General features: G+C 43.1%; 1 protein-coding gene across 2 annotated transcripts; it reads left to right on the forward strand.

Moving 5' to 3' along the window:
• LOC131528995 (uncharacterized) lies at positions 1–18,463 on the forward strand. 2 transcript variants are annotated; one of them, XM_058758490.1, is made up of 4 exons: positions 1–82; positions 7,429–8,203; positions 16,261–16,429; positions 16,579–18,463. In XM_058758490.1, exon 4 carries the CDS (start codon positions 16,583–16,585, stop codon positions 17,630–17,632), a length of 1,050 nt encoding a protein of 349 aa, XP_058614473.1. In that variant the 5' UTR covers positions 1–82; positions 7,429–8,203; positions 16,261–16,429; positions 16,579–16,582; the 3' UTR covers positions 17,633–18,463. The 2 variants fall into 2 exon arrangements, with proteins under 2 accessions (XP_058614473.1, XP_058614474.1); XM_058758491.1 differs by lacking the exon at positions 1–82 and adding an exon at positions 394–436.
• The last annotated feature ends 876 nt before the right edge of the window (positions 18,464–19,339 follow it).

A 19,339-nucleotide genomic window follows, 5' to 3' on the forward strand; every position in this document is an offset into this window, starting at 1 on the left:
CATCTGCGTCCCTCTGCTGTGTCCTGTGAGTCTGCTGTCCATTTTCACCACAGATCTGGAGATTTTTCTAGTCACGACCAGAGTAAGTGTGTGTGTGTGTGTGTACTGGTTTTTGTGGTTTACGGGGACAAAATTTGTATATTGTAATACCTCTGACATGGGTATAACAGAGGTATTACAATTTGAAGGTGGTTTATGAGGACACTGCCTATGTCCCCGTAATTCAAAAGCCTTTAAAAAACATACTAAATGGTGTTTTTTTGAAAATCTAAAAATGCACAGTCTCCTGTAAGGGGTAGGTTTAGGTGTAGGGTTGGTGTAGGGCAATAGCACATACAGTTTGTACAGTATAAAAACCATTACGCCTATGGGATGTCCCCACAAGGATAGCAAACCAGACATGTGTGTGTGTGTGAAGTTATCGATCGTGTATTAGGTAAGTATAGGTTACTGTATTCTGAGGTTCTTCATATGGGTGCTTTTTGAAGGCACAGTTTTTTGTTGTTGTTGTTTTCAGCCAGTCAGCCTGTAAAATGACTGTGGTTAAATGGTGAAAGCAGCCACTCTTAGTGAAATCACGGTTAATCTACTTGTGATTAATCAAGCCGCTCATAAATTTTAGGGGCGCGGCTTGGCGTCAAAAATTGGACAAAACAGCTCAAGCTCATGAACAGCGCGCAGATGATGATTATACTCGACGCGTCCGCAAGTTCACTTGTGTAATGTTTCTTGATCCAGTAAAGTTTTGTAACAAACTTATTTTTATTCTATTTTTATATACTGCACAGTCTGTGTCCTCCAGGGGCGGACTGGGGCTAAAAAGTCACCCTGGACATTTTTGGCACAGAGCGGCCCACCCCACCATAAACCCACCAGCTCGTTAGAGCTATTTTTAACACCACTTACTAACATACAAATATAACACAATACAGAAATAAAAATGCTTTTTTCTTTTTTAATTATTATCATTAACATTAATGAATGACCGTCATACATTATAATTTGTCTTTCCTGGTGTATATGGCAATTTGTAAATAATATTTTTTTTACACGTCTCTTAGAGGGACAGTTTATTATACCTATACCATAATATCAGTCCATATAACAATGCTCTGCTCTAGAATACTTGGAATGTAGTGCAGAATGTGGACTGTTTTTATTGTGTCTTTCAATTGCTTGACAAGAGTTTTTTATGATGATGAAAAATACAGCAAACTGTAATATGTGAAATATATAAAGTTACAATTTAGAATAGCTGTTTTCGATACAAATAGAAAAAATATATATATTTCTGTGATCAAAGCTGAATTTTCAGCATAATTACTCTGGTCTTCAGTGTCACATGATCCTTCAGAAATCATTAGGTGTGTTCGACTTCATGCGGCGCCGCACAGCCCTATCGGCGAGAGCAGCCGCTTGCAGTCGGGGGCGGAATTGAAAGCGGAGACGTGAAGTCGGACTCTTTCTGCTCCCGGTAGTGATGCTCTCGCGGTGTTTGGATACTCTTTATCACAGATGAAGTGAATAACATGCAATATTTGTCAAATGCACGGATGTTTCAGAAATGTTTTCATGAGCAACAGAAACTATGGAAGCAGAATAATGACAATAGTTTTTGAAACATAAAAGCATGCTGAATTCCATAAATCGAAAAAAGATGCATTGCAATTAACAGTGCTTGCATTTGAATGCCTTGTATTTCCAGGGCTTGCATTTGTAGGTCCTGGAATTTAACACAGTTCTTTATTTAAGCTGTGAGTATTTCAATTCAAAATATTTCACACACATTTTCATAATTAAAAATTCAACAATTCATATTCACCTTCCAGAATTCACTTCCAAAATATTCAATCTGTTTAAAAATACGATGTATAATCAACAGCCGCTTGCGCCACCTGCTGGTGAGCGGCTGACAGCAGCTGGAGATCATGTATGTGCTCTACTGCTATTCCTCAAATAAATCACTTATATGATGTCTAAGATTCTGTCTATAATGATTTTATAATTGAAAAACATGCAGTGGTATTTATAATGACTAAAATAGTTTGTAGAACTCTTCAACATATTTGGTAAATGTTTTTTATTTACCAATAAATAAAACAGGGGTTGTGCTGGATATAGTATCAGAAAAATCTCATTTTTCATGGTATCTTCTTCAGATTTGGAATATAAACTCATGAGACATGTGACTTTCAACCCATTACTTTTCTGGATTGCTGCAGGACTTATTTTATGTATTTTTATATGAAATTTAAAAAAAATTCTAAACAAATTCAGTGTGGTACAAATTTTTCAAGGCACTTCAGTCTCTATAACTTTTTATCTTTTTCAGCATTATCAACTCTGGATGATGGATTGTAAAGCCCAAAGGGTCTTCTTTCCAAAGATACCAAAATTGTGTGTTTAGCACACTGAAGTCAGCAACTGTTATAAATTAAATTTAGGTAGTGCTAGCTAACAGGTTAACAAAATATTAATAGGATATATTTTTTTTAATTCAATGATTTGACAATATTCTACTATCATTCAAATTTGTGCATGGGACATAGCAAAATAACATGCATCCTCTTACACAAAACAAAAAAAAAAAAATCTAGAAAATGTATCTAAAGAGTAAAGTAATGCTTTTGTTATTAATTTTAAAAACTTAACATATGACTATGAAAGGTTGTTATATTAGGCTAAGTTATCATGGCAAATTAATTATTTATGTACAGGACACCAAAAGGCACTCTACAGTGATATTGACCCACCTGTTGCTCCCATGCTACAACCTCGCTCTCTCTTCTGTGTCAGACTAGCGGCGGCAGTGGCGGAGATCCCGGGGAAATGTAGTGGGCGTGGTCAACCTGTGACTTCAATCGAGAGTGACCAATAGAAAAAGGCCTTTCATCCTGGTGGGTAGAGACCGCCCACTGAGATACAGCTTCACTCGCAAGCAAAACTTTTCAATAACTTTCACAAACAAAAGTTTTAGACCTGCAAAAAAAGACACGCACTGCAAATCTTTTATTTTTTTAATTACACAATAATTTTGCTCTCAAACACAGTATGTTTGATTGAATAAAAAAGACACAAAAGAAACCATTTCCTCAGGTTTACATTTTACGTGCGAGCTTTGTCACTGTGCACGCAGTACTCGCTTGCGTGCTGTGTTCATGAGCTTGCGCTGTTTTGTCCAACTTTTGACACCATTAAGCGGAAGGCCAGAGTCCATGAGCTCCTACACAAACATTCACACATTAGGGACAGTTTGGAAATACCAGTCAGCCTACACCTCTTTGGACTGAGGGAGGAAACCCCCATCCATATTATTTCTGCAGTAAAATGAAGTAAAATATGAATATGTTGGTGCCAGAGAAGGTGGCAATAGTTAATAGTTAATAATATTAATAGTTCATGGTATATTTCTTCTTTTAAATAAGAATTGAAGACACATTGTGATTAGAAAGCTGCTTTTTTATATTTAAGGGAAGAAACACCTGCAGTATAAAAAGTATAAATTTGGGTTTAACATGGGTAATTTACATGAGTTAACACTTCCGAAATAGTTTATTGCTGTGTTTTAACTAGAGTGCTGTGTGTGCATCTACACAGAGCTCACAGTTTATTTTAGTGCACTGTAAGGGGACACATCTGTAAGGGAGACACTATGGTTTCACATAATTAAACTCATTAAACAAAAAATGCAAACAAACATTTACCAAGTGTGTGTATCATGCATGGCAGAGTTACAGATTTGTCCTTTGGCCCGGTTTGTACCTCAAGGCTCACCCAAAATCCATCAAGTTCAATAGCTTGGTAGATTTTTCTAATGTTGTTAAATGAATGTTTATTGCAAATTTCAATTTAATGAGTCTCACCATGATGTTTAATGCTTGTGTGAATGACACTGTGCACCTTCTATATATGTTATTATTTAAAGCTGCCTGTAATGGGCTTTGGTGCATCATGTGACTTTCTCATCACCACCTGCATTTGGTGGTTATCAGTGTATTTCAAAGGTACAAAACAGATTTCAGTACTTCAATAGGTTGGTATATTAACATTATATCAGTTAATGAAATTACGATATTTGACTGTAAATTTAAGTTAAAACCGTAAAACTTAAAATGTTGCTACCATATTATTTACAGTAGAATTCCGGCAACCACAGCTGCCGGTTTTTTACCGTAAATTTTAAGGAATTGTTTTTACAGTGCAGTATTTAATTTACACACAGCATTCCTTAAATGGATAAGATTAATTTCGTTTTGTGGATAATTTGATCACAATCCAAAAAAAAAAAAAAAAGCGTGCATTTGTTGCATTTGAAAGTGGCTAGACTAGTGTGAGAATGGCTAATCCAGCAATAAATGGCTAAATTGGCAACACTGTAACATTTGGTGGGACACGCTGTAATGTCCAGGTAACCTACAGCAGCAGGAGCAAGCACAGGCCCACACATCTCAGTCTTTTCTTCTGCTACGAATAACTTTCTTTTTCCTTTACAGTGGCCTCCAGCTCCCGTAGCAGACACTAGCGTGAGGTTACTTCCGTTAGCAGAGCAGGACACGATAGCTCTTCAGGACTTCCTTCCTGTGGCCTACAGCTACAGCAGCAGGAGCTAGCCACAAGGCTGCCTCTGCTCACAATACAGACCCACACATCTCTTTCTTTTACTCCTTTTTCTCTTACGATTCTATCAGTTATGGATTTATGAACCACTGGTCTATATGCCACCGTGCGATCTAATCCTCGTTCGGCTAAACATCCAATTCAAATATCCACTTAATCTTTAACATTTGGCCATTTCTTTACGTCAGAAACTATCGTAATTATTACTATCATAATTATCGTAAATGATCGAATATGGACGTCAAAAGTTGCCATTTTTCCAATCACAACATTCAGCCGTTTCACAGAATTAATCTGTTTAGCTTTCCCCTATTAAACGAGGGTTCATGATCAGATCTTTCGTCGACCGCTGTCTCAGCATTAGCCCATTGGAGTGGCTGCTAGGAAATTCTGGGGTAAGAAACCTTCTAACCGACTTGTCAGCTCCACATAACTACCTGTTTCAAGCATAAAACACCTCGATGAATTCTCTCTCAATAGTAGGACAATGATCATGCAATCCATATGACAAATCATGGGTCTTAGCACCTGGCTGGCAAAGTCGACATCACCTCAGCTTCCAAGTCATGCCTATCCATCCAGATTCATGGCACTTATTCAGGGTACGCTAGCACAGGGAATCCCATTTCGTTGGACGCTAGCAGCACCAAGATTTCCGGATGTATTATCAGGCACCGCTATTGGATTGTCTTACAATCACGCAAGCAATCCTCATAGCATCTACCCTATTAGACGACTATTATTCTGAGTATTGAACTCCCTGTCAGATGCTGTAAGAGCGCTCCTGGTGGAGCAATACCTTTCTCTGTCGACTAACGATGATGCTCACCCATCTGACACTGCGGGTAGTGAACTCGCGTTAGATGCGTGAGAGCTTCCCAGTCGAGCAAACCTTGCGTTTCCGTCTGACTATAGGTGAAACTTACACGTCCGACGCCATAAGTATTGATCTCCCGTCGGACGCCATATTCACTCTAGCCTTCTCGGTTCCGAGATGCTCAGGGCTCACCATCTCCTCTAAATTCGATCCGGCCATCAACTCCACCATCTCAGACCTAACAATCCTTGATAGCGAAACCATTTATTTTCTGATCTAACAAAGTAAAACAGACCAAATTAAGAAAGGTCATTTCGTTTACATCTTCAATCTCTCTTCTCCTATCCAACCTTACCAAGCTGTCCTTGAGTACCTCCGCTCCAGAATTTCCCAGGCCAAATCCCCTCTCGAACCTCTATTCTTAGACAAGGCCAAAAAACCCGCCAGTCGCTTCTGGTTCCAAAAACATCTTAAATCTGTCCTGCTATTGGCAGGCATTTCAGCAAAAAATTTCTCCAGCCATTCCTTTCGCATCGTGGCAGCAACATCAGCAGCCCAAAAAAGGCCTCACCAAACAACAGATCCAAACCCTAGGAAGATGGTCTTCAGAAGCTTTCCAAAGCTATATCAGAACGAACCAGTTCCACATTAAATCAGCCCACCAGATTCTAATTGGGTAAAAAATAAATATAAACAAATAAATAAATTGGTACGAGCCTTCCAGACATTTTTAAAAAACGTACCTTTTCAAGTCCACGCTTGGCGAGGCTCACCTATCTGACACCGTGAATCTTCACATCTTGTCAAACACTGGCAGAGCCTCCCAGCTAGACAACTTACCTTTTCCACCCTGAGGCCGGAGAGTCTTACCCAACCAGGCTGCAAGCTTCCATCTCCAGTCAGATGACGGCGAGTGCCTCCCGGCCACCTAACTTTACCTTTCTGTCTTTACCTGTCCGACACAGTGAGCCCTGATCTCCCGCCGGACGCCGGTGAGCGCATTCCCGGCCAGACAACCTTACCTTTTCAAGTCCCACGCTGGCAACACTTACCCGTCCGACACAGTGGGTATTGTGCTCCCGTCGGGCGTCAGCAAGAGCCTCCCAGCCAGACAAACTCACCTTTCCATCCCGTGGCCGGCGAGACTTACCCATCCAGACTGTGAGTATTTATCTCCGGTCGGATGCCGGCGAGAGCCTCCCGGCCAGACAAACTTACCTTTTCAAATCCCTCGCTGGGCAAGGCTTACCCATCTGACACAGTGAGTATTGAGCTCCTGGCGGACATCGGTGAGAGTCTCCCAGCCAGACAAACTTACCTTTTTTCCATCCTGCGGCCGGCGAGACTTACCCATCCATGCTGCGAGTGTCCGTCTCCAGACGGATGTCGACGAAGCCTCCCGACCACACAACTTTACCTTTCTGTCTTACTTGTCAGACTCAGTGAGCCCCGATCTTCTAACGGACGCCATTACCATACTCTCCAAATACGCATTACGTTACTCGTGCTAAATATATGTAAGTGTTAACTCGTGAAATTATGTTTCATTAACAAAGTTCGGGAGGAGCACGTCCGATACTTAGCCTAATTAGACACAAGTGGTACGCCATCAAGCTAATCAACACACGGGTATAAATACAGCTGACATACCTCCATTCATTTGACGGCTAATCAGCATCCTTCCACCACCCCTTCTCCACCATTATCACTAAAGTTCTCAACACACTAGGGGGGGTACTGTGGGTTCGGGCAATTCCCGAGCTCGGAGCCCTTCCCCAGGACAGCACGCCAACAACGTATTACCATACTCGCCAAATACGCATTACGTTACTCGTGCTAAATATATGTAAGTGTGAACTCGTGAAGTGATCACTTTCTGGTTGTAAATGGCAAACAGATTACACAAAGTGATACTCGAGTGTCTTTTTCATTTGAGACTAATTTTCAGAATCTAAATAACTTCTAACTGTTCTTTTTTTTTTTTCTAATTCCAGTTCCTCAATTTTCCTCTTCTACTATGGGTGTGGCAGACGAACTGTGCAATGAGCTGTTCCGTTGGATTGTTCAGCAGGAGGAATGTGCAGATAAACTCATGGAATTGGCCACAGAGCTGGAGAACATGCGGGAGAAGATGACTACAGGCCAGTTAGTGGGAAACACCGCAACTGTGCTTGGGTCTGCCGCCCTTGTTGGAACAGGCATTGCAACATTTCTGACCGGAGGCCTGGCTGCACCCTTGCTGGTAGCGGCAGCTACTATCACAGCCGGAGCGGGTACTGCAGCTAGTGTTACATTTTCGATTGTGGAGACATGGAAATCCAGTGAAACAATGAAAAAAGCAGAGAAGACTGCTAATCAAATCAAACAGACCCAGAACAATATTGAAGGGCTCCAGAAGAAACTCCAGAAGGAGTGTGAGAGTCAATGCTTTAAAGCGCCATCCTCCGATGATGTGCAGTGTGAAATCATAGCGAGAATCCTGAGAGCCATGGCCAAACGGAGTGGGAGAGATCTGTCCCTTAGTTACATAAGGCACCTCTTGAGAAGTGATGTCATGGATACACATCACAGATATCCTGAGTTTAATCTAGACGCTGAATTCTTCGGCAAAGTCAGTTGTTTGCTAGCAGCCTTTGGATTTTCTGCTGCCTACCTTTGTGTGAAAACAGCAGCAAAAAAGGACAAAAATATTATAGTCCACTTTTGGTGACAACTATTGAAGGAATGGCTGGTCTTTCACTGAAAACTGTGGCAAAGGGAACAGGCCAGGTATTTTTCATAGATATAAACACCGCACACACACACACACACACAAACAAATATGTATATACTGTATATACAGCGCAGTCACGGGGGAAAAAGTACATCCTCCTTCAATTCTATGTTTTTCATCATCAGCGTCTAAATAACAATATAGACAAATACAAACCTCAGGTGACAACAAAAAACAACAGAGTTCAATATATAGTCATTTTTTCATCAAAAATAAACCAACATTCTGAAACTAGGTGGGGAAGAAATAAGTACACCCTTCCTGCTTCCACAGTCATTAAAAGAGTATTTAGCAGCCAGGTGTTACTATTGGCAAACTTTTGTCAGTTTGGTGTTCTAGAGCATCACGCCAAGAAGAAAGGATATCAACCATAACTTCAGAGAAGCAATTGTTGTCCCAACTGTGAAGAGTTGATCTTCACCGCTGGGAACGGCAGTACTGGCATACACATATATACATACTCACACACTTACCTCATTCCTACCCCTGCTGTTTAGCCATCAGGAGAGCGGGTGTACACGTAATCTTGATGGCACACGGACATTCCACACACTCTTCACCCCCTTTACAGTATACATACCCCGGATAAACCACACAGACACACTGTTGTTAGTTTGAAGTTTTATTTTTTTAGTTTGTTTTGTCTTGTGTGTGTGGGAAGTAGTCGGACTTCCACGTTGCGCCGGCCAAACCCAACGATCAAGCGGCGCCCGCTTATGACGTCACTGCCCGCGCCGCATCACATTTGGTGGCAGCGGTGGGATGGCTACCCGTAAGAAAGCGCCAAAAGGAAAAAGACCTGGTTTGCGATCCCAAGCAAAGGATGCTGTTAAAGAGGATGTTGCATGGGACACGCTGGGGACATCATCGGAAGAGGAGGCATCAGTGGGGCTTCCAGGTTCTCCGAGCGAGCCAGGCCCATCCCGTTCCAGTGAGGGCATGGTGAGCCTCATGAGAGAGTTTCTCAATGCGCAGCAGCTAAGGCAGGACAGATACCTTCTGGAGCTCTGGGGGTTACAAGAATCCATTCTGCAGACAGTCAGGCCTGCACCAGTGACTCCAAGTGATACCAGGAGCATGCGGATGGAACTCCCAATTCCTGCGCCACGGAGAGTATCCACAGACAACGCATCAGTGCAACTTACTGATTCACCACCAAGAGCTTCTACTCAGCAGAGCTTGCCGCCTCTTTGAACGGAGATGCCGGTGCCAGTTCTACAGCAGGGGGATGACATCGAGAGCTACCTTCGGCGATTTGAGCGACTGGCCAGGGCATGGCGATGGCCAAGAGAGGAGTGGAGCTGTCGGTTGGTGCCATTGTTGACTGGACAAGCGTTGGAGGCATACCTTGCGATGGATGAGGATCAAGCAGATGATTATGACCACTTGAAAGATGCGCTTCTGTAGAAATTCAACATTTCACTGAAGACTTACCGTCAACGGTTCCGGGCAGCGACAGTGCCGGACGGGGAAGCTCCAACAGAAACTTATCATCGTCTGCGGAATCTCTACCAGTGCTGGGTAAGACTAGATCTGCATACCAAAGAGGAGGTTGGAGAACTTGTGATCTTGGAACAGTTACTTCAAGTGCTCCCTTTCGACAACTGAACCTGGGTTAAGGAGCACGAGCCAACGTCAGGACTGGCAGCCGCCAAGTTGGCCCAGCAGTACATGAACGCTCACAGAACTGTTCCTCGCTCTCAACCCCCTAAAGGTAAAGCATGTTACACCCAACATGCTAGTTGTCATGTGTCTGAACTGAGCCACCAACCCCAAGAGATTACAGCAGGTACACAAGGGCTTAAAATTACAACTGGTCAACGACTCATTTGTTTTTCATGTCAGCAGCCATGGCACAAGGCTTCAGTGTGCCCGGTAAGGAAGTCCAAATTGACTGGATTTTGTTATGCCCCTAGAGAAGAAGACAATGTCACAGACTTTGGTGGAGAGGGACAAACTAGTCAAATGGTTTTGGACATTTCTGTTAACGGACATTCTCTGAAAGCTTTGCTGGACACTGTAGTTCATTGTCTCTTATTAAGTCTTGTCATGTATCTAATGTCAACTATGCTTCTACAACGGCAGTACAATGTGTACATGGGGATGTAAAGAGGTATCCCCGGGCAGAAGTGTTAGTTGGTGTGCAGGACCAGGTGTACATGCTAAATGTAGCAGTAGTGGACAATCTGCCTGCTGATATGATTTTGGGAAGGGACATGCCTGTGCTGACTGATTTGCTTATTACTGATGTGAATGTTGATCATGATGTTAACCCGACTGTCGAAACTGATGTTAATGTGACCACTCATGACACTGAACAATCTTTTGCTGCTGTGACAAGGGCCCAAGCTAAGGCAGGTGTTCAGCCCTTGCCAGACTTTGACAGTAGTCTGCTGCAGGGCGGGACTAAAGGCCCGAGAAAGACACGCCGCCAGCGGCACCTCATAAAGTACATGGGTACTCCAGTACCTCAACCTTCCACGGAGGGTCTTGAGGTTAATGGCTGGCAGGTCCCAGAAAACATTAGTGAACTGCAACGGGAAGATGAAACCTTGAAACCGTTATTTGCAAAAGTTGGTTGTACAAGTGATCCTAATGTGGGTAATGAAAAGTATGTTTTGCAAAATGATGTGTTGTATGTGCAAACGGGTGATGTTTTACGTTTAATTGTTCCCCTGTCTTGTCGCCCCCTAGTGTTACATCTGGCATATACAGTTCCATGGGCAGGCCATCTGGCTCAACACAAAACATACACACGCGATTCTATTGGCCAACCATGTACACTGATGTCCAAACATACTGCACCACATGTTCCACATGCCAAAAGACCAGTACTGTGCGTCAGCAGGGCAGAGCACCACTACATCCGCTACCCATCATATCTACCCCCTTTCGACGCATCGCCATGGACATTGTGGGACCACTTGAGAAGAGCAGTGCGGGACACCGATACATCTTAGTCATCTGTGACAACGCAACAAGGTACCCGGAAGCCTTCCCACTTCGCACCATCACTACACCGAAAGTTACCCATGCTCTCATCCAGCTGTTCTCCAGGGTAGGCATCCCAGAGGAGATTCTAACTGACCAAGGGACGAACTTCACTTCCCGCCTGATGAAGCAGCTCCACCAGCAACTGGGTATCACCGCGGTGAGAACCAGTCCCTACCACCCGCAAACCGATGGACTGGTGGAGAGATTCAATCAGACACTGAAGCGCATGCTGCGGAAGTTCGTCACAGACACAGGACGCGATTGGGATAAGTGGCTGCCCTTCGTTTTTTTTGCCTACAGGGAAGTACCTCAAGCCTCAACTGGTTTTAACCCTTTCGAGCTCCTGTATGGGTGGTAGGTCCAAGGCCCATTGGACCTGCTGAAGAAGGCCTGGATGGCGCCAGCAGATAAGACAGAGGAGAGGAGCATTGTTAACTTCATCTTGGAAATGAGAAACCGCCTCGAGCGTTACTGAGAAGAAGCTAAAGAAAACCTACAGCAGGCACAAGCGTCACAAAAGAAGTGGTATGATCAACAGGCACGATTCCGTTAACTACAGCCGGGGCAAAAGGTGCTGTTACTGTTACCCACCTCCACGAACAAGCTCCTGGCAAAGTGGCAAGGGCCATACACTGTGGTAAGGAAGATGGGGCCAGTAACCTATGAGATTCACCACCCTGACAAGAGGAAGTCGCACCAGACATACCACGTAAACCTGCTGAAGGAATGGAAAGAAACACCCAATAAGACACCAGAGAGGTCGCTGATGGTAAGGAAGGTGGATGATGAGGAAGAGGATGAGCCTGCTCCAGAGGTGAGACCTCAGAGACACCCTGCAATGGTGAACTTGAGCCATCTGAATGATCCCTTAAGGGCTGAAATGCAAGACCTCCTGGACCGATTCCCATTACTGTTCCGTCAGAGGCCTGGACGGACAGAACTGGTACAGCACAGCATCCACCTTACAGACACAACCCCTTCACGACAGCGGCCATACCGAATACCAGAAAGACTACTGACACCTTTGAAGGAGGAAATTGAGATGATGAAGTAGCTGGACGTAATCGAACCATCCAACAGCGAATGGAGTAGCCCCCTCGTCATCGTCCCGAAGAAGGATGGATCCTTGCGTGTCTGTGTCGACTTCCGCAAGCTTAATGCCCAGTCAAGGTTCGATGCCTACCCGATGCCTAGAATTGATGACTTGCTGGAGCGGATAGGACAGGCCCGGTACATTACTACCTTGGATCTGTGTAAGGGGTACTGGCAGGTTCCCCTTGATCCAAACTCTAAACCATATACTGCATTCAGGACACCAGTGGGACTGTTCCAGTTTACGGTCCTACCCTTTGGGCTGCACGGGGCACCTGCGACCTTCCAGCGACTCATGGATCAAGTTCTCCAGGGTTGCGAAGGGTGGTCTGCTGCATACTTGGACGATGTTGTGATCTACAGCAATACATGGGCAGACCACCTGGAACATCTACGACAGACTCTGGAGAAGATTCAAGCAGCGGGCCTGTCCTTGAATGTGGCAAAGTGCGAGTGGGCTAGGCAAGAGACCAGCTACCTGGGATACCATCTGGGCAAAGGCGAACTGCGACCCCAGGTATGCAAGGTGGAAGCGATTCAGCGCAGTCCCCGACCTAGGACAAAAAAGGAGGTGAGATCCTTCCTGGGCCTAGTGGGCTGGTACCGCAGATTCATCCCAGACGTTGCTAACATTGCAACACCACTAACGGACTTGCTAACCAAAACTGGGAAGAACCCGGTGGCATGGACTGGTGCCTGTGAGGAAGCGTTCAGCATCCTCAAAGAGAGGATGTGCTCCAGCCCAGGCCTACAAAGCCCCAACTTCAATCAGCGGTTCCTGGTGCAAGTGGATGCTTCAGAAAAGGGAATTGGAGCAGTACTAGCCCATGGGACTGCGGGAGAGGAGAAGCCAGTTGTGTTCCTGAGTAGGAAGCTATTGCCCAGAGAAACCAGGTATTCCACGATCGAGAAGGAGTGTCTCGCAATCAAGTGGTCCCTGGAATCCTTCCGATACTACCTCTTGAGGAGAGAGTTCGACCTGGAGACGGACCATCGGGCATTGACGTGGATTCACACAATGAAAGATCATAACGCCCGCATCACGAGATGGTACCTAGCTTTCCAGCCCTACAGTTTCACAGGTACGACATCGGCCTGGGAGGCTTAACCTGGTTGCCGACTACCTGTCCCGGTACCCGGACAGTACGTGGCTTGGAGAGGGGGGAGGTGATGTGAAGAGTTGATCTTCACCGCTGGGAACGGCAGTACTGGCATACACATATATACATACTCACACACTTACCTCATTCCTACCCCTGCTGTTTAGCCATCAGGAGAGCGGGTGCACACGTAATCTCGATGGCACACGGACATTCCACACACTCTTCACCCCCTTTACAGTATACATACCCCGGATAAACCACACAGACACACTGTTGTTAGTTTGAAGTTTTATTTTTTAGTTCGTTTTGTCCTGTGTGTGTGGGAAGTAGTCGGACTTCCACGTTGCGCCGGCCAAACCCAACGATCGAGCGGCGCCCGCTTATGACGTCACTGCCCGCGCTGCGCCGGCGCAATGCGATTGTAGTCCGACGAAACCATTGTTGTTTTTGTGTGGGGAACTGGGTCATCTTTTCTGTGGAGAGAAAAGATACTAAATGTTAATGATTTGTGTTATTAATATGTTTAATAATTGTTTATTGGTTTTTGTGTTTTATAATATGATTGATATTTTATGTTAAGTTTACGAGATAATAAGATTAGAAACTTACCTGCTAATGGTACCCTCCAGGTAGGGGGTGGGGCCTGGCCTATAAGAAGGGAGGCCAGGCTCACATCAAGTGGCTTGTTTACCAAGTCAGCGAACGTGCTACTGCGGTGCCATAAGCAAAACCTAACCTCCTTGTATATTGTGGATACTCGTTTGTACATATTATTTGTAATTTATTTTGTTCTTTTCTTTTTTTTGCTACTTTGATCTTTGTGTTTTGGACTGAGCACTTGTGGAAATACTATATATACTCTCACCACTGGACATTTTTCAGGTGCACTGTAAATAAAAGTCGCCTTTCATTTACTTCTAAGGGTCAAGCCATCATTTATCTATTTTTTTCACGGACCTAAAACGTCCCGCAGTAGATCTGCAAGGGTCTACTGCATCACATTTGAACTTAACCATTCTACAGTAAGAAGATTTTTTTTTAAATTTTTTTTAAAATGGATAGGCTTGAAGACAATTGCTAATCTTCCCAGGAGTAGGTGTCCCAGCAAATTCAGTACAGGGGGGTGGAGAGGTGATGATTTGGGCTTGTTTTGCAGACACAGGACCTGGGAAACTTACAGTCATTGAGACTACGATGAATTTCACTTTATACAGGAATATTCTTGAGCCAAATGTGAGGCCATCTGTCCAGCAGCTTAAGGTGGGCCAAAATTGGCCATGCCACAGAACAATGATCCCAAGCACAGCAGAAAATGAACATCTGAATGACTGAAGAAAATAAAGGTGGTGGAATGACCAAGTCAAAGTCCAGCCCTCAACCACATTGAGATGCTGCAATCTTAAGATTTGTGCACAGATGAATGCCCTGAAACATCAGTGATCTGAAGCAACGTTGTAAAGAAGAATGGGCCAAAATGATGTGAGAGACTGATAAACTCTTAGAGAAACATTTACTTCAAATAATTGTTGCTAAAGGTGGTTCTACATGTTACTGAATTATGGAGTGTACTTATTTTTTCCCCACATGGTTTCTTAATGTTGGTTTACTTTTTGACAAAAATGACTACATAGTGACAAAATCACTACACATGGCCAAAAGTATGTGGATACCTGACCATCACACCATATGAAGGTCTTCCCCAAGGTCTTGCCACAAAGTAGGAAGCACACAATTGTATAGCATGTCTTTGTATGCTGTAGCATTGCAATTTTCCTTCACTGGAACTAAGGGGCACAAACTTGTTTCAGCATGACAAATTACTCACTCTCATGTCGTTCCAAACCCTTAAGACCTTTGTTCATCTTCAGAACAAAAATTAAAGGCAGGGTAAGCAATTTTTCAAAAATATTTTAGAAAACTGAGTCGGGGACCAAGTCCCAAAACAAACGTTTAGCCAATCAGCAGTAGGGGTGTGTCTAAACTCAAATCTGCGGTTTATATATAAAAACAGCGCCTATTTGAAAATGTGCTTAGCCGATTTCGGAGACGTGAGCTCCACGCGATCACCGGGCGCTCAGTGCTCATGTATCCCGAAGAGAGGAGCATAACCTCGGCTAGTCCTTCTGACATTTGCAGCTGACTCTGATGCCTCTGTAGTGGATAAACATAAGATATAATTCCTTTTGGGTAAATCTAACAGGTAATCTTTGGTCTTTATTATATTGTTCTATTAATACGTTTAAATGAACACGAAAAGAGGCAGTGGTGTTTGATATATTTCGGGCTGGACTACTTTGTCGATCATCTTGGTACTCTTCTGGGCCTTGAACGTGGTAGTACCCTTGCTGTCTATGGGACAGTCAAAGTGCTCTTGGATTTCATAAAAAATATCTTAATCTGTGTTCTGAAGATGAACGAAAGTTTTATGGGTTTGGAACGACATGAGGGTGAGTAATTAATGACCCTATCCCTTTAAGACATGGTTTGCTAAGGTTGGACTGGAAGAAATTGAGTGGCATGCACAGAGCCCTGGCTTTGGAACAATCTTTGGAACATTGTTGGGATGAAATGGAAGACTGACTGTGCCACAGGTCTTCTTGCCTGTCCTCGCTAATGCTTTTGTAGCTGAATGGACAAATCTCCGCAGCTACATTACAAAATCTAGGGGAAAGCCTTTCCAGAGGAGTGGGCGTTATTATAACAATAAAAAGGGGTCACAATTTGTAATGAGATGCTCAACAAGCACATATGGGTGTGATGATTAGGTGTCCACAATTTTCTGTATATATATATATATGTGTGTGTGTGTGTGTGTGTGTGTGTGTGTGTGTGTGTGTGTGTGTAAAATTTTCACATCTTTGCAGGCTGCAGGAGGAATCTTTGGGCTGATATTCACAGTTCCTGATTTGATTGATAACTGTGAAGAACTGATTAATAGCAAACATCAGACTAAAGCTAGCACATCTCTGAAGACAAAAGCTAATGAAATCCGTGAGGCTGTGAAAAAATTAAAAAGCAATTGAAAGAATTACAGTAAGTACATAAGTGTTTCTCTGAACATTTTATGTAAATGGTATATTGAGTAAGATAGCACAATAATTGCTTACTATAGCACAATAATTATAATACAATAGATCTTGAATTTATGACTGGATTTCATCACCTCTAAATTTATCTTTCAGAGAGATGCTCGAACAAATCCCTGAAATGGAGTGTCACATTGATTTGGCTCTGGAGATGTTTGAATCTCAAACATACACACGAGGCACCATTTGTATGGAGTATAAACAGACCCAAAAGCAGGACAGGAAGACACAGAAGTTTATTCTCTTATGCACAAAAGACATAGGAGTAACTAAGCATGGTTCCACAGGTAAAGACAAATCAGGTGACAACAAGAACAAAAGACAGAAGAAGGCTACTTCAACTGAAGACAGTAGAAGAACCTTAAACCTAAACCAGCAGAAGAAACCTGATCAGAAAAAAACACCAAACAAGTCTAAAACAAAAGTAAAGGAATTAAAGTTCTGCCTTCCTAAAATAATGTTGTCTAATGTGCGTTCTATTTCAAATAAAGAAGAGGAGTTCAAAAAAATGTTGGAAGATGTGGAAAACTGCGATATGATCTGCATTACAGAGACATGGATGAATTCGGATTCATCCCGCATTGACATGCCGGGATATAAGACTCTCTGGGCTGATCGTGATCCACGGCTTACTCAGAAACATAGAGGAGGGGGACTGATGATGCTTGTGAATGAGGCCTGGGCGACTGATGTGCAGGTGGAAAACATCATGCAGACTCCAAATTATGAGTTAATGGTTGTGTCCATTATACCACATAACCACCCTGAGGGTGCTCCACCACTTACCTTCATCCTTGTGTATATCCCTCCAGGTGCTAAAAAGACTCAAGCTGCCATTGTCATCGCTGATTTTTACTATCGTGCTCTGGAGAAGTATGGTGGTCCTGTTTTCTTGTTGGGTGATTTCAACCATTGTAACTTTGATCACTTGGGCCTGGAGCAATATGTCACATGCAAAACCAGAAAAGAAAACACCCTGGATAAGTGCTATGGGAATGTGAAAGGGGCTTATAGATCTGAATGCAGACCCCCGGTTGGCCGGTCAGACCACAATGTCATTCTTTTGATTCCTAAAGACAAGTCAGATGAAAGTGACTCCTCCGAAGATGAGAAGTGTATGCATGAGAAAACCAAACCCAGAAAGCAATGAGAGGCTGCGCAACAGTTGTAGTTCTGTGTTGTTTTATGTAGCACCGTGGTCCTGGAGGAACATTGTTTCGGTTCACTGTGTGCTGTACTAGTATATGATAGCTTGTTTTGTTGTATAGATGTAGGTGGCAGCGAACTACTTTAAATTAACTTACTGAGTACAAAAAGTCATTTAGAAAGAAGAAGAGAGTATTATAGTGGGAACTGGTCTGAATACTGGCACAACAATGAGGAACAACATGAGGAAAAAACTTAAATGAAAGGAAAGAAAAGAAAATTAAATGAAGGAAACTGTTGCTTGATATGCTTAAGCTATGTGACTTAAAAAGAAGAAATGCTACCACCATGCTAGTCTACAATTTTAATCAAACAAATAGCTTTGCAACTTATAGTATAATACTACTAAAAGATATTTGATCACTGAAGATTACCATTATCACCAAAATCACCTATAAATGTGTTGATTTTATTGAAAGGACCAGGACTCAAAATGTGCATGTTGCAGTCTAGCTGTGAATGGTACCATTAATTATTCACTGAAGAGGAAAACTGAAGAGGATTCACAGTCTCTGGGGTGGTGGAAGTTAACCATTGAATCCTCTGTAATCCAAGTGCAAGATAAACCCTGAGGCGAGGATGGAAACTGATGATTCAAGGAAATGCCTTATATACTAAATCCCCAGGAAGAATGGTTCAGTGGGTTCACTGTGAACCATTCGTCTTCTTGAACTCTTTCAATCTACTTTTATTTGGTACTGATAAACACACACCAATTAGTATCTAACTTTGACTTTGCACTCTTAAATAACACTCTAGTACAGGTGCATCTCAATAAATTAGAATGTCATGGAAAAGTTCATTTATTTCAGTAATTCAACTCAAATTGTGAAAATTGTGTATTAAATAAATTCAATGCACACAGACTGAAGTAGTTTAAGTCTTTGGTTCTTTTAATTGTGATGATTTTGGCTCACATTTAACAAAAACCCACCAATTCACTATCTCAACAAATTAGAATACTTCATAAGAAGTAAATTTTTAGTGAATTGTTGGCCTTCTGGAAAGTATGTTCATTTACTGTATATGTACTCAATACTTGGTAGGGGCTCCTTTTGCTTTAATTACTGCCTCAATTCGGCGTGGCATGGAGGTGATCAGTTTGTGGCACTGCTGAGGTGGTATGGAAGCCCAGCTTTCTTTGACAGTGGCCTTCAGCTCATCTGCATTTTTTGGTCTCTTGTTTCTCATTTTCCTCTTGACAATACCTCAGGTTCAGGTCGGGTGAGTTTGTTGGCCAGTCAAGCACACCAACACCATGGTCATTTAACCAACTTTTGGTGCTTTTGGCAGTGCGGGCAGGTGCCAAATCCTGCTGGAAAATGAAATCAGCATCTTTAAAAAGCTGGTCAGCAGAAGGAAGCATGAAGTGCTCCAAAATTTCTTGGTAAACGGGTGCAGTGACTTTGGTTTCAAAACACAATGGACCAACACCAGCAGATGACATTGCACCCAAATCATCACAGACTGTGGAAACTTAACACTGGACTTCAAGCTACTTGGGCTATGAGCTTCTCCACCCTTCCTCCAGACTCTAGGACCTTGGTTTCCAAATGAAATACAAAACTTGCTCTCATCTGAAAAGAGGACTTTGGACCACTGGGCAACAGTCCAGTTCTTCTTCTCCTTAGCCCAGGTAAGACGCCTCTGA

This window comes from Onychostoma macrolepis, chromosome 21 (genome assembly GCF_012432095.1).
Source record: "Onychostoma macrolepis isolate SWU-2019 chromosome 21, ASM1243209v1, whole genome shotgun sequence".
Classification (NCBI taxonomy): Eukaryota; Metazoa; Chordata; class Actinopteri; order Cypriniformes; family Cyprinidae; genus Onychostoma; species Onychostoma macrolepis.

Coding starts and splice junctions, on each gene's coding strand:
- LOC131528995 (XM_058758490.1), top strand. CDS start 16,583: ATGCTCGAACAAATCCCTGAAATGGAGTGTCACATTGATTTGGCTCTG.